Raw genomic sequence first — 15905 nt, 5'->3', positions numbered from 1 at the left:
CGGGTACGGTATAACACGTACAGAGGCATTTACTTTCTGGTCTGGTGCCAGTGGTCAAAACGCAACTTAATACAACAAGTACAGTGCATAATGCTACATTCTTTCAAAAAAATGTTCAGACATTAAACACATTGTTTTGGCCTAATATATGTCACTGTCAGTTTACAGTTAGATACATGGACCTACATCGCTTCATCCCAAAGATGGGACGGGACGCTGATCAGTGCGGAACCAAGTTTGAATTGTTAAATGTGCACAAGATGACTTTTTAAAGAATAGTGTCTCAGTCGGATTCGGCATAGTACTTACATATATGTATGAACAGTATGTTCAAAACACAACTTGTATCATAGTTTACCTGCAGTGTCATTATACCTGTTAACTTCTATCTGTAATATTCTTCAACTGAGGAAGAGGCGTGGCTATAAGCCGTACTCTAGCTAAGTTAGAGAACATGTTTTAGGTCCCGCCTACATATAGAATACTGTAGGGAAATGTTGAACTTTCTGAAGCCGTTCTCTGTTTCAGTTAGAGTACGCTTGTCACGTGATAGTACCAACGCTTAAAATGTAATGTTAACTTCTCAATCAAAATTAGTAGCCGAATGCATTGTTCATATTGGCGGACCATGATACAAAACAGAAAGCGTAGGGGCCACTCGAATAATGAGGTTATTAACCTAATTATTATGGTGTACCCCTATTCTTTCTATTACTTAGAGTACACTCCAACATTCATTAATTTCCATCTAACGATGTTAGAGTAGGTATATTAAAGATAACGTGAATTTAAATACATTTTTGTATCCTGTATTTGTTTATAGGAATATCATCTACGAGCTTTGCGATTCATTCCAAGCATAATGCGTCTACAACGGATATTGTTACAGAAATATATGAAGAAACTTGACAAAGCAGAGGCCTCCCAGATAACTGTCGCACAGTTAAAGAAAGGTTAAATTCTGACATATTTAATTAAACCTCCTAATGTAAAATATTTACAGAGATTCATATATTTACAGGCAACACTGAACATTTTGCAAGCTGAAGTTGTACAATAACTTCCAAAATTTGCATGAGCTGGTAAACTGACTAATAAGGACATGCCACTCATAATACCCCCAACAAAAGGAGATTTGAGGCTATATTGAAACAATACCGTTCGTCCTTCCCTCCGTGACGTTCTCGAGAACATTTCAGGCGAAAGCTTGAAAACCGCTGAGGGGAATTTAACGCAACTTGATGCAAGGATAGATTTCATAGCGAAAAAGTGTTTAGCAGAAGAACCATAATGTTTTCTTGTGTTTATGTTTATAAGCATCTTCGTTAAAAGTGTTTGTTTCACATTAAGGAAAATACTTTTGTAATAACCGTTCAAAGGAATTTAACCTTTAGCCTGCTAAATTTCTAAAATGGACTGGTCTATCACTCAATTTGGGCAGTACCATTTTTATTCAAAACAAATTACTGACGGAATAGCGAGCAGGCAGCGTAGTTGCACGGAGGTGCAGACTGATCTTTGTCGCAGAGGCAGAATAATTTGCAGACAGCAGGATAAAGGGTATTGTTGATATAATGGTAGGTGGTAATGAGAAAAAAAGAGCAACACAGGAGTCATAATTCCACCACGAATAAAGTGTATACCGAATTCTGTTGTTCAAATATCATATAACAGTAAAATAAACATATGAAAGATATAAATTAAAACACCTGTAACGATACAGTATCACTAAATAGACTAAAACTGTTTAAACTTAGCATTAGTTTCAGTTTGACATGAACGATACAATTACATGTATATATGTTTACCAATAAATGTTCTGTCCGAATATACGTTAAGGTAACATAAAACGCTTTTTGATTTTGTGCGCAAAACCTTTAAATGTTTGTATCTTTTTTATAATATTTAAAAATTTGGAAATGTATGCCGAGCCTTACTCATTACTGTGTAACGGATAAACTGATTTGTTTTAGTTTTATGATATTTAGTATATGGTAAAGGAAGTATAATCCCTAATATTGTATAAGGGAAAGAAATAAATTTGAAAATATCAAGTTTGAGCATGGCGTAGTGTGCATAATGCAGTAAAAGGTTTTGGTACTGGGGTCTCCACTGGTTTTGAGCCTTCTCCACAAATTAATGATATGCAAGACTTTTTATTTCCTTTTGTGGTCTATTTCTTTTCATAACCATGAATTCTATGATCAGTTTTATCGTATCTATTTAAAAAATTACAAGACCTCTAAACGTGTAAAAGTTTATAAACTGTCTAAAAATAAATAAGAAAGATACACTCCATTGAAGAGTTTGCCCGATTACGTTTCAAAAAGCATTATACTCTACATTCTATTTTAAACGCCGATTTTAGAGTAATTCATTTCTCTGTAATTTGGAAATTTTATTTCGAAATGAACTTGTTGTTTTGCAGAGGAAATTGCCGGAAGTGAGACACCACAATTGATATCTGACTTTGCAGAAGCTTGGGAACTGTCAAGAGAGGCATTAACATTTTACTGTAAGATTTGGTTTGGTCTACTTATGTCATTTTGTAGTTACCTTTGTTATTCAGGTTAAATTTAATTTATATCTCCATCCATGATTGAAGCGGAAAAAGTGATGCTTGCGGGGGACAAGTTATTACATATTCAGAATCCAAGAATGCTTGTTCTGCTAATATAACGTTGTTACATATAGGACTTAAAGGTTAACATTGCATTAAAAATCAAGGGAAACAGCTACACGTAGCTCTCCCTTATTGCTGAAGCACTCGTCCATCCGCCCGTCCGTCACACATTATGGTGTACTCAACTCGTCCTACAGTTTCCATCCAATTGATATATTCTATGTTTACATCATCAATATGAAGTTGACATGCACATATTGTCAGGACTTTCATTTCCAAGTTTTTGGAGGTATGGTCTTTTATTGGACTTTGATATATTACAACTACATCACAACATCGTGCACTCTACTCTAACAGTTCACATCCCACTGAAATGAAATTTGGTATACATTATCAACATGAAGTTGACATGTACATATTTTCAAAAGTTATGGGCCTTTTATTTATTTATTTATTTTATTTAGGTTTTACGCCGCACCGACACATTTGTTGGTCATATGGTGACTTTCAAGCTTTGATGGTGGAGGAAGACCCCAGGTGCCCCTCCTTGCATTATTTCATCACGAGCGGGCACCTGGGTAGAACCACCGACCTTCCGTAAGTCAGCTGGATGGCAGGGCCTTTTTAGTAGTTACAGCTGCATCAGAACATTATGTTCTCACCTCATACATTTTGCATCCAGTTGCAATGAAACTTATATGTATACGTCATTAAAATGAAGTTGACGTGCGCATGCTATTGCTAGTTTCATGATCTTTTATTTGGTTTAGAGTTATGGCCCTTTTTTGACTTTGAAATATTACAACTACACCAGAACATTGTATACTCAACTCCTACAGTTCCCATCAAATTAAAAGGAATATCTGTATATATAGAATCAGCAACATGGTGTGGTCAAGTGCAAAGTGATGAGAGTTTATGTACAATTATTGATTCTGGAGTTATGGTCCATTTTTCAACTTTAGATTAAAAGAACTGTATCAGAACATTGTGCATTCAACTGCTCCTTCTGTTTTCATAAAACTGAAATGAAACTTGGCATACATCATTAATATGAAGTGGATATATGCATATTGTCGGGACTTTAATGTATTATTATTTTTCTGGACTAATGGCACTGTTGTAAACTTTCTACCCTTACCTTTTAATTATAATTTACTATTCAGTCAAGCATTTTTAGATGACTTGTTGACATCATTCTTGTTCTGTAAGCTATGTAGTGTTGTTGTTATTACTAATAACCCTTGTAAAAGGTATCACAGTACTTACGTACATGCATTTTGATACACGTGATATCAGACTTCGCCTCAAGAGATGCACTCAGTACTATCGCAGGAAGTTTTAGATTTGAGCCAAATATTGATGGGAAATTATTGATGAATGAATGAAACATGATGTGGTAGGCCTATCAACCATGATACATGTATAATTAATGATTTGGCAAGTCAGTTGATATATTTCAAGAAGTTAACATCAGCGACTTATGCAATGGTTTAAATTTCGTACAGAGGCTAATATATCTGTATATTTCATGTTCACAGTATGCACAACAGAATCAGGCGGTGCTTTAATACCGAAGCAATACTGTAGACGTTGCATAAATGACGAAACACCCGTGTCCATGCTTCTACCTACAACCGAAGACGAGGGATTATGTTCCTACGTACTTTTGGATTTCTTAATGAGAAAACAGAATGATTTCCTTGATAAATATATAAAGGAGACTGGGCGGTGAGTATATATCTTATTGTACTCTATAAATGTACTATGATTTACACCGTTCCGTCTATCAGTACATTTTTATGCCCCCGAAGGGAGGCATATAGTTTTTGAACCGTCCGTCTGTCGGTCTGTCAGTCTGTCCGCAATTTTCGTGTCCGGTCCATATCTTTGTCATCGATGGATGGATTTTCAAATAACTTGGCATGAATGTGTACCACAGTAAGACGACGTGTCGCGCGCAAGACCCAGGTCCGTAGCTCAAACGTCAAGGTCACACTTAGACATTAAAGGATAGTGCATTGATGGGTGTGTCCGGTCCATATCTTTGTCATCGATGGATGGATTTTCAAATAACTTGGCATGAATGTGTAACACAGTAAAACGACGTGTCGCGCGCAAGACCCAGGTCCGTAGCTCAAAGGTCAAGGTCACACTTAGACTTTAAAGGATAGTGCATTGATGGGCGTGTCCGGTCCATATCTTTGTCATCCATCCATGGATGGATTTTCAAATAACTTGGCATGAATGTGTACCACAGTAAGACGATGTGTCGCGCGCAAGACCCAGGTCCGTAGCTCAAAGGTCAAGGTCACACTTAGACATTAAAGGATAGTGCATTGATGGACGTGTCCGGTCCATATCTTTGTCATCCATGGATGGATTTTCAAATAACTTGGCATGAATGTGTACCACAGTAAGACGACGTGTCGTGCGCAAGACCCAGGTTCGTAGCTCAAAGGTCAAGGTCACACTTAGACGTTAAAGGTCATTTTTCATGAACGTGCATTGATGGGCGTGTCCGGTCCATATCTTTGTCATTCATGCATGGATTTTAAAATAACTACGCATGAATGTGTGACACAGTAAGACGACGTGTCGCGCGCAAGACCCAGCTCCGTAGGTCAAAGGTCCTAAACTCTAACATCGGCCATAACTATTCATTCAAAGTGCCATCGGGGGCATGTGTCATCCTATGGAGACAGCTCTTGTTTACTATTGTATAAAATGCGGCTGACATATTGTTCATGTTTTTAAGAACAAAAGTTGACAAAACTTAATAATCCATGTTTTTTTTCAAATATTTTCAGAAAACAATAGTGTATTTTATGTTATGATGAGTCTTTAAAGCGACTAACCCATACATCGTGGTGTCAGATTTTAAAAAATCAAACCTGCTGTATTCACCTATATGCTGCATATTCAATGTTCTAACAATGTATTTTTCATCAACTTCTATTGAAAATCGTTGTTTTCCAAATAAGTTTAACATAAAAACATTCGTCTACAATATCTGATAAGAATTTCCCGTCAGCGAGCACCTTGCAAACATCACGTGACAGTGAGAGAAAATAACACCAAAATGTGATTATCAATAGAGCGCACTGTCACACCCTCGGATATAGCTCCCCGGGGAGCTGTTTTCGGAACACGTTTTCGTATATAGCTCCTTGGGACAGAGGAGCTGTATACGAACGCAAGCATGTACAAACCGAACATGACTCCCTATACATGGAATATTTAAAATACTATAAAAGTACTGTCCGAGTAATACAAAACATTATTATTTGGCAGATTGTCGTTTGGATATACAATTTCCCACACACCTTGTGAGACAGGTGGGAATTTATAAATTTGATTTTTTGAGCAATTACAACGTATGAGCTAGAGAGCGAGAGTGCATAGGTACATAGTCCCAAAAACGGATACAATTAGACCAGGAATCACCAACCTGCACAAAAATAATAACTGACAATTTAAAGGTAGGAACATGGGTTTAAAGTTTTGTATCTGGTCTGACGGTTATGACGGTTGGGTCCAGATACATACTTGATCATACTGTGACAGGCAATCATCTTCTGTACTGTGAGACAGAATTAACAAACGTTGATTAGGTGTACCTGAAGATTTTAGTGGGTTTTTTTGTCGGACTTCACGAAATAAGGTACTTTGTCCCAAAGTCCCAAATCTGTCCAGAAATGTTGACTGGCAAATAATGGTTTAGTACAGGTTATTACCCTTGCGTTAGAATTAAGGCATCATGTGTGAAATATTTTGACAGTATCAGATCTATTTTTATTGTGTTTCCTATTCGTTTTCATTTTTGTTCCCGTATTTTCGTTTCTTTGATGGTCTGTATTTGTATATATGTCTTTTTACAAAATAGTATTATGTTCATTATTCGCTTAAGTGCATGCATTTAATTAACATTGTCTTTGGTATGATGCTTAACCTTTCTCATCTGCCATATCAGCATATTTCTCCGTCGTGTTGTCACAGAGCACATGAAGGAATCTAACTTTTTATGCAAACATCAAATGAAAATTGTATGTCGATGCTGAGTTACGAAGCCACTCGGCAAAAGATCTGTTCAACATGGACAGTATGTTTTACCCCTGAGCTAATTTGTAATTTGTACTAAAAGTAAAAATATTTAGACTTAAACATGTTGAAAAAATTGAACTCCCTATTACTTCTAAACGCAATAATGCTGTGCGCTACCTGTAATTCGGTTTTGAGGTCAGCGATGTTTTTGTACTTTTAATAATGGAACGGTCTGCAGTTTAGGTAATGTTATTCGGTACGATAGTGATTCATACCTAAATAAGGCAAAGTAAATTATGCTTATTTCCCTAATCGATAGACGAGTCTGTAAATTGAACCGCAGTTTTGCTTTGCTGCTCACGTGATGTTAGCGTCTAAAACTACTGTCGCGTCCCGTTCTGTATTTATCAATGTTTACGAAAATAAAGTATTGCAACGATTTATAAAACTGCAAAAAATCGAATGTTCCCTTAATTCTGGAAACTATAAACTGGTCAACAATTATGTTTTTATCTAAATATATGAAACAGTGGCGGCATTTTGCCTTTCGGTGTTAAATTATTTTAAAAATATCCATTCACAGTGTGTGCGTTAGTCGCTTTAAAAGAGCTTTTCCTTCATAATTGGACACTTTAATATGTGTTAGTATTCCGCCAAGATGTCAATAACGCATGGTCTAGAGTCAGTGTTTTTATGAAGGAAAATTATATGGCCAAGTACGCTGGCACCTCAGTCGGAACACGATACTGTCGTCAGATTTTGAAACATTCCACCTTGACGCAGTACTCTTACGCACTGGTCTATTGTACTATTTATATAATTGTTGAGAAGGGCAGCATGTACATGTACATTAAATATATTAAAACCTTCTCTAAATAAGACTAATCGCATGATAAATATTGTATATTCTCATTCTTAGTTCATAGTTTGCTAAACATAATTCACGCAGTAAAATATGGATTTTTAATCTGCTATTGTTAAATACTTGGTTGTTCATTTGTCTGGTCAAGTGTTTACTAGTTCACATTTTAGACTGCTCAAATTCTGATGTATATCCAATTTGTGATTTTTATAATTAACAGTTTCCAGTTCTTAAAACAAATTAAAAACAATATTTTTATTCTCTACATTTTTCCTCGAATGTATTGCTTTCGATAAGAAGATTTTTACACTTCTTTTGATTCTAAGCATCATAGTTTTTTCTTTTGTTTTCGTTTTATTTCTTGCCTGTGTAAGAGTAAAACTAACAAATAAAGGAACACAGTGTTGCACTGCCTTTGAACGGTTAATGGCAAAACAACACCGGGAGCTTTAACAAGTTTATGATCCGCACTTTATCTCACTATTAACCCTCAACATGTTCCAACGTCATGGTACAGTGTAATTAAAAGCTATCTCCGCCAGATGAATCCCTATAACACGCAGCTGCAACACTAGACATACACATAAAATGCTCTTGTAATTCTATTTAAAAGATAAACCTTAAGATCCCAACTAAATAAGTATGTATCGGGTAAGTTTGGCGAAGTTATAATGCTGCTAAGACTATTCTTAAAATTCATTTGTCTCTTTATAGTAAATCAGAAAATACGACAAGGGTCTATCCACAAGAGGTTACATCCGCTCACCTGATAAGCTATGATCCACATCGAGATCTCTTGCCATTAGTTCTGGCCAATTGCCAGTATACATTTAAGATAGGTGAAGGTACTCATATCGAATATGATTTTGCTGGGTTGGAACGACAACTCATGGACAGATTCTTATTCTCAAAATCCAAGATTGACATTGGAATTGTATTTCAGGTAAGTGTGCCTGTAAAAGTTTTGATTAACATATGTATATCGAAAAACACGTTTAGAGTAAATGTAAGAAAGGAAATAAGTAACAAATAGGTAAAAGGTTTATTAACTGGAAAGCTCGATAATACATTGACATAGGCATCTGAAAAAATAGGCAGGAACATTCATCCTTGCAATTAATGTGTACCGCAATTGTAGTAATATAACAACAATCCAAAATATTTAGTCGAAGTCCAGTTGGACACTTTATTTAGTTCTGTTCTTATGTGTATCCAAACGGGAGGCATGGGATTGCTTTGCATTGAACGATTGTAAAGGTTATTGTAAAAATAATTTGCTTTAACTTGAATGTTTTATAATTAAGTGTAAATTAATATAAATTTGCATTTTGTCATCATGTTTAGAGACTTTCGTGTGTTATATCTACAGGTCGATCTGATGGTTTACAGAACAGAATTTACTAATGCTTCTGTATTCAAAAGGCTGTCGGAATATATCAAACAGGTATAGGTCCATAACGGATATTTAAAAGCTGACTGTATCACCGTTCGACTGTCCGTAACACCTTTTGGTTAATTAATAGATGTGAAAAAGAGGAATTGCAGTGCACAATAATCATAATTAGCTTGAATATTATTCTAATTATCTCCTTTTTTTGTACTGACGTTTCACAAATTTTGTGTGAACGACAACTGCATCTGCTCAAGATTTTCTTCCCTAATTATATTTTAGGCCTGACAGAAACGTTGAAAAAAAGGTATTGAAATTGATGGTGTTATTTTATTATCCATCTTGATCATTAGGCCCATTCAGTCTTTATATGTAATAAAGTTCTGCTTAAGTCGGTGCTAGAGGTCGTAAAGTCTGATGCATATTACATGAATGGATGAAATCGAGTCTGCAACTAATTTGTTTATTAGCTTAAATTGTATTTGTATATTGTGCTTCCAAAGAATGTTATTTGTATTTGATGACGACTATGCATAGAAACAAATCAATATGAAAATTTGAAACGGTGAGCACCAGAATAGTTTTAGATAATTCTTCGTTTCATTGTTATTCTATAACTTTAAGTACTGCTATTAATGTGAAGAAATAAGTTCGGACTGTAAGACCATATCCTTTTCTTTTAAAATTAGTTTTAATTGGGACCGAGTTTATGCTTGATTCCAATGTTTTGTCTGTACAAACGACAAGATATAAGGTAAGGATATACTTGATGATGAAAACTTGTGGAAGTGGCTTTATCACCAATTTTATTCTCAGATATATATGTCTCTCTAATAGTTCAATAACCCACTAAAAACGTGTAACAGTCACGCTTTGAACTATTTAACTACTACTTCTTTTCACATAAACTTAGGTATGAGTATGTTTGCATAATGCTTTCTTTTGAACTGTGTTATTTGGCTTATTCATTTGAAGGAAAACCTGAACGCATCAGTGAAGAAACAAATCTGCAATGAAATGAAGAGCCTTCCAGATGTATGTCAGTCCTTGTATAACCTGGATATTGCTATAAGTTTTCTTAAATCTACTGGTGGTTTACCAGAAAAGAATCTGCACGAGTACATGAAGAAAACTCTTCAAATGGAGACTACCTTGTCAAGTCAAAAGGTATATAAGAAACATATCAAAGTCAAATGTCGGTGCTTGCTTGAAAATAACAGGAGAGAATATCAATAATATACCAAATAGGCTTATTGCTTGTACCTGAATTAATAGTGTATCAGCGCCATTTTGAAATTTTGGTGGTGCTGCGATCATTACAGGACAAAATAAATGCCGTTGTTACATTTCCTGTTTCAGATCGTTTATTGTATCTTAAAGTAGTTTAAATAATTACCATGGATATTCAAAAGTAATTTTGTTACATTATATCAATATGCTTTGATAAGAGAAAAACACTGTTTTGTTTCATTGGAACATACTTTTGTTTTGTCTAAAGAATAAAATTCAATAGGCAGTTGATGTTCGATATTTGATGTTGGATAAATATCAGTTGATATTTGCATTAGATATGTTTGTTTATTTGTTTTTTACTTACAATATCAAAGGGTTTTCAGTGCGTTCTATACAGTAACCGTCTATTGAGATAAACAGGTTTCTGAACAGTTGCCCTCTGCGTTAGTGACGAAGTGGAAACGGGATGAATAAAAAGGAATTTATCTGTACTATCTTAACATTCTCGTTATTGAATAACATTTATACTCGGTTGCGTGCTATGTTTCCAAAAGAGCTGTTAATAAATTTTATCAAACTATATAATATTGACATAGAGTTGATTTTATGTTTAATCATATCATTAAAGATTAAGGAACATAGTATTGATTTATGGTTTTCGATATTTCGTGTTTGGATATAATATCATTAGTTCTCCCTCCTGAAGACAGGCACAATAACTATAAACCTTAACATTCAGTGGTATGTCGTTTAGTGTGTATTGATTTTCTATGACATATAATTGACAGGCCCAGCAGATGTGCCAGTTTAAGCATGTTCAGTCGCTGTGGTTGTTACTAGCTCTTCTCAAGTCCAAAACGATGACAGACAATCAGCAACAGAGAGAGGTAAAGGAAGTAAAATGTATTAATAGTTTGTGTCTGTGGCTCATTTCTATAAGTAAATATCGCTGAAACAATATGACCTATATCAGTCTGATGTACTCTTGAGGCTGTACTTAAAATTGTTCTAACTGATCAAGTTGACACTGGAATTTAGATAGTTCCATGATATTTTAATTGAATATGTTTTCTTAAAATAAAGATGTTTTTGTCATTTTAGTTTACGTTTGAAAGTGTACAGCGTATGTATGATATCGACCTCACAGAAAATCAACTAGAAAACTTCAACCACTATATGACAGACTTATCAGTCGACAAGCTGGGTTTGCTAGTTGAAGTTTTGCACGAGTTCATTTTATTGAAGGTTGCTGTGAAACAGAACACTAACGACGATGACTATATGGATATCACGGAAAATCAGTAAGTCATGTTTGAAAGTCTGCAATGAAGACAATAGGAACCGGAAACAATGAGCAATATCAATGATCTTAGATTTAGTTGAGGACGTGTTTAGGTGATCTAGAGACATGCCACGAAATGTCAAAGACAAGAAAGCCTTATTGTAAATTGTACATACTTGTATACTTTTTTCATGTTAAAATGCCAGCATTGTAGTGAGTATTTATAGATGTTCCAGCATTGCTGAGAATGTGTTTATCGGACGTTCCGATGACATGCCCCTTGCAGTAACTGTCATTTTGCGAAATTGAGTTGGTTCCATCTAGATGCCGACCCGCATGGAAATACTACTCTGAGGTGAACATGTACGGACCACTGTTTCATAATAGAAATATGATGTAAACAGCCTATATATTACCAGGGAAAATATGAAACAATATCAATTTTTTATTTTTTTGCAGAATGAAAGACTGGTTATTGGCTTACATAGACGAGAAGGAAATCCCTCCTCTCGATACTGTAATACTCGAGGATTTCCCTGAAGATATCAAGTTAAAACACAGTGTTCATACATGGATTGCTGCATACAGCTTGTTGAAAGGGAAACAATCTGGAGTGTACAGTAAATATTGAAAAGAGGGAGAGGATCTATATGAAGGAGAGGAACTTTATAAGTTTTCTTTCGTTCTAATCCCTTTCGTATTTGTGTAATATATGTATACTTGTAAAATTCTGACTTGATGTTGATTTCAAAATAGATATGTTAAACTAAATATTGAGAAAAAAACAGGTCTTTGAAGTGTGTTTAAGTGATTTTGATGATAAACATGTGTTTTTAAGATATTTGTGTTGCACATTGACAATTGACCGTGACAGCTTATGCTTTTAGTATTTTGTCATGTAAATATAATGTATATTAAACGAGTCTGTTCACACATTTAGAATTAGTATGAATGATATTATAATATATATGGAATTAATATAATGAATTGTTTGCTTCGTTTTGCTTTCACAGTCGCTATATATCAGTATATAATTCATTATTGATTATTTGTCTATTTTATTTTATCTTGATTTGTTTAACTTACTGCACGTTATTTCGACTTTACAGATGCACTTTGTTATGGTTTATATTCAGTATTGATTGTTTGCTGTTTTATTTTATCTTTATGTATGTACCGTACTGCAAGCACCTTTGCTGGGATTAAAGCGAAAAAATATGTGATCTTATAAAAGAGAAGATTTTCTTATATTAACACAACTATTTGAAATATTGTTCTTAAGATAACAGGAAATATCCTTTTATTTTAATTGTTAAAACATATACAAATGTTATATTTGTGTGTGCGTTGTATGAAAGCTAAAGATATACTTTTATGAATATATTAATTGTTTAATACGCTTGTAGAAAATAGAAAACAAAAACTTCTGTCTAAAGTAAGTATCACTTTATCACACGTCTCGCTTTAAAATGTGGCGAATATTTACTTCTTTGATATTCATAGTATCATTAGGTATACTACTGTGTCATGATTTTATTTTCACATTTAAGTCATATGCTTTGAACTTGAGTATATTTATGTAGCATATTTTAGGTCATAAGCTATTAATATTTTCTTGTCGATAATACATTTTACCAGACAGAAGGAAGCTATATCTAGCACTATTGTCTAAAGTAATGTAATTATATCGCTGTCAAGAGTGTTTACTAATATATCATGTTTATATTTAATACTTGTAAAACTGTATCCTTTTTGCTTAATGATAAAATTACTTTGTTTAAACTCACGTGCGTTTAGAATTTAATACATGTTTTAGACTTAAGTTGTATATTGTTCTCAACAAATAATCACACAAATCATGGCTTTGTATAACTATCGTTCTAATTCGTAAAAACTTACGGTACTTTAAGGAACAACAAACAATGACTATAACATTCGACGTTCGAATGTCCCCGGTCTTATTCATAAAGATAGGATAAGTATTGTGTTTTGTTGTCTTATGCATGATATTAAAATACATTGCCGTTTTGTGTGAAGTAAACATTAAAATTAAGAAATGTTGTCATAACATCCATTTTAAAGTTTGATGTGTTTTTATGAATCATTTAGTTGATAAGTATGCTTAGGGTATGTTTGCCGAGATGGTACTTCGATATCAAGAGCAGGGTACAATACCGAGGGTAGATGACTCAGTTTTGAGTAGTATTCTATACTATTAGTATTTAAAAAGTGCTTGAGTCGAGTTAAGTACAGGAATCATAAATGTGTTGTATGCAAATGACCAAGACCGGCCTTAATAGCGTTTCTTGCGTTATTAGTAAGGGGTATCTGCTTTAAGGCTCAGTTTAAAAAAGCCTGGAGAGCGTTCAATTTAGAAATGTCATCATTGAATATTAAATATCATTTTGTAAACCATCGTGTTTCTTATTCTTAGTATGGTATATTTAATAAAATCGCTATATAATGGCAACTGCTTTTTATTATTTTGAGGATAAGTAGGTCAAAGGTCAAGCTCACATAGACCTCTAGACTAGAAACGATTTTCCGCTCAATAACTGATGTACTCTTTGACTTCACAGGATGATGGTCTGTGGTCATCGGATGACTGCTTTGGTTATGCGGGTTAGTGAATTAAAGCTCTATGTCACAGTGACCTCCTGACTGAAAACGGAATCCGCTGAATAATTTAAGAACGCTTTCGTTCTATACAAAGTTACATAACAATTTGTCTGCGACAGGCCATCATTTCGGGCACCTGCGTTTTTGACGAACAGCTCTTGTTCATTGAAATCCGGCAAGCGGTTTTGGCGATAAAGCCCGGAGAAGACAAGAACTTCTCTTTGTGTAAAGCATTCTAAGATCCGTATCTCGGTGAACAATCTTTCAGTTGTGAATGCAGTAACGGTGCAAACCTAGGCCTGGTGCTTATTATTCCTTTGAAGGTTATTTAATTATAATCCCAAGTATAGGAGGAGTCCGGACAATTATATTTAAAAACAAAACACATAAAACTAGAAACATATATGTCAATCTTGACGACACGCTCTGTAGGCAAATGCGTATGTAATATTGTATACTGTGATATTGACATTTGACCTAATGACTTTAACAACAACTGAGATCATTTACTGACTACAGGCAATCATCCAATGGAGTCAAAGGCCGACTCGTTTTCCAGATACTGATCAGGTACCATTTTCAATCACGAGGTCGCAGTGAACTTGATCTTTGATCTCTACTGTCCCCAAACCAAAATAGGTATCTACTGACTACATGTAAATGTCCTGTGAATGTTGTGCGCTTATAACCCTTTAATCTATACTGCATGTAAGACTCCTTAAAGTCTTTCTCTCAAATCATACAAAAACGGGTAGTGAAATATTGTCTTACATCTCGCATAGTCGTACCCATAAAAGTATGGATATTGGTGCTTGGACTGCAGGCAAGATGTTGAGTACATTGATGCATCTTAGATTAACCCTATATAACTGTTTAACAAACTTTGCCTCAAATGTTAAAGCCTTTCGGAGCATGGAATATATTTTATTTAATTTTTGTTGAAAAATAATGTAAGTGTGAGGTTGGTATGCTCTAAACACATTCTCTACATGATACGCAGGCGGAGGACAAATAACACCTTGTCTTCTATCAAACAACCGCGCCTGGGAACCAGATATGCAATCCAAGCAGATCAAACCGACTTTGCAATTACTGATGTTTCATTTGCTGAATATCGTTTGAATTTCATATAGATTTTCATATGAAATTTTCATTAAAAAAAAATAAAAAATCGGGGTACCAGAAAAAAAGATAATTATCAAAGAACGTTGTATAAGTTTTAGCATCCACGTCATGTGATTTGCAACTGATGTAATTAATGCCAACATTCAGACCTCTTTAACTATTATGTGACTTCTTCTATTTCAAACATGCCGGACATAACCATAGTCCCTATCAGCAATTCCACATATTTTATTTTGTATATTGGTAAGTCATCGGAATCGTTGTGCCAGCCCATTTTCATTCTGATGCGCCGTTGTTTGCGAAACCAAGCGGTAAATCAGATATATATATCCTCATTCCCGGTAACCATCACTGTACTAACGTGTAATGCGTTCGCATTCTTTATTAAATTGCAGCACTTGAGTCATCTTACACCTTAAGACGAGTTTTTCTAACACCGGCAAAACACGGGAAAATCCAGTCTATTTGTCTTTACCCGCTGCATATGGAGACTGAAACTAGCGACAGACGAATGATCGCAGTCACTGTGTGACGCCAAACTAAAGTCCTTATTTACTGTAATAGGTATACCACCAACATAAATATTATAATTTAAAAATCATGTATGAATATCATTAAAATATTAAAGCATAGACTTGAGATTGAACCCTTCAAACTGATGAATACTAGAAATACTTTCCGTATGGTATTTCCCAAAATCACCACAGATGTTTTCGTTTTCATCATT

At 34.7% G+C, this 15905-nt stretch overlaps 1 protein-coding gene across 1 annotated transcript in view; it reads left to right on the top strand.

The window, feature by feature from the left end:
• The window catches only part of LOC123550956 (E3 ubiquitin-protein ligase rnf213-alpha-like), a 181201-nt gene extending 167355 nt beyond the window's left edge, over nt 1-13846 (top strand). The window contains exons 84-92 of the mRNA XM_053540037.1: nt 824-953; nt 2429-2515; nt 4165-4354; nt 8244-8472; nt 8899-8973; nt 9895-10086; nt 10941-11039; nt 11254-11453; nt 11894-13846. Of these exons, the coding sequence (XP_053396012.1) occupies nt 824-953; nt 2429-2515; nt 4165-4354; nt 8244-8472; nt 8899-8973; nt 9895-10086; nt 10941-11039; nt 11254-11453; nt 11894-12065 (1374 nt within the window). The 3' untranslated portion in view covers nt 12066-13846. The remainder of the gene's footprint in view (nt 1-823; nt 954-2428; nt 2516-4164; nt 4355-8243; nt 8473-8898; nt 8974-9894; nt 10087-10940; nt 11040-11253; nt 11454-11893) is intronic.
• Nucleotides 13847-15905: the final 2059 nt, after the last annotated feature.

This window comes from Mercenaria mercenaria, chromosome 4, assembly GCF_021730395.1.
Source record: "Mercenaria mercenaria strain notata chromosome 4, MADL_Memer_1, whole genome shotgun sequence".
Lineage (NCBI taxonomy): Eukaryota > Metazoa > Mollusca > Bivalvia > Venerida > Veneridae > Mercenaria > Mercenaria mercenaria.
Note: the sequence above shows the minus strand (reverse complement) of the source record. Positions and strands in the feature narration are given on the sequence as shown.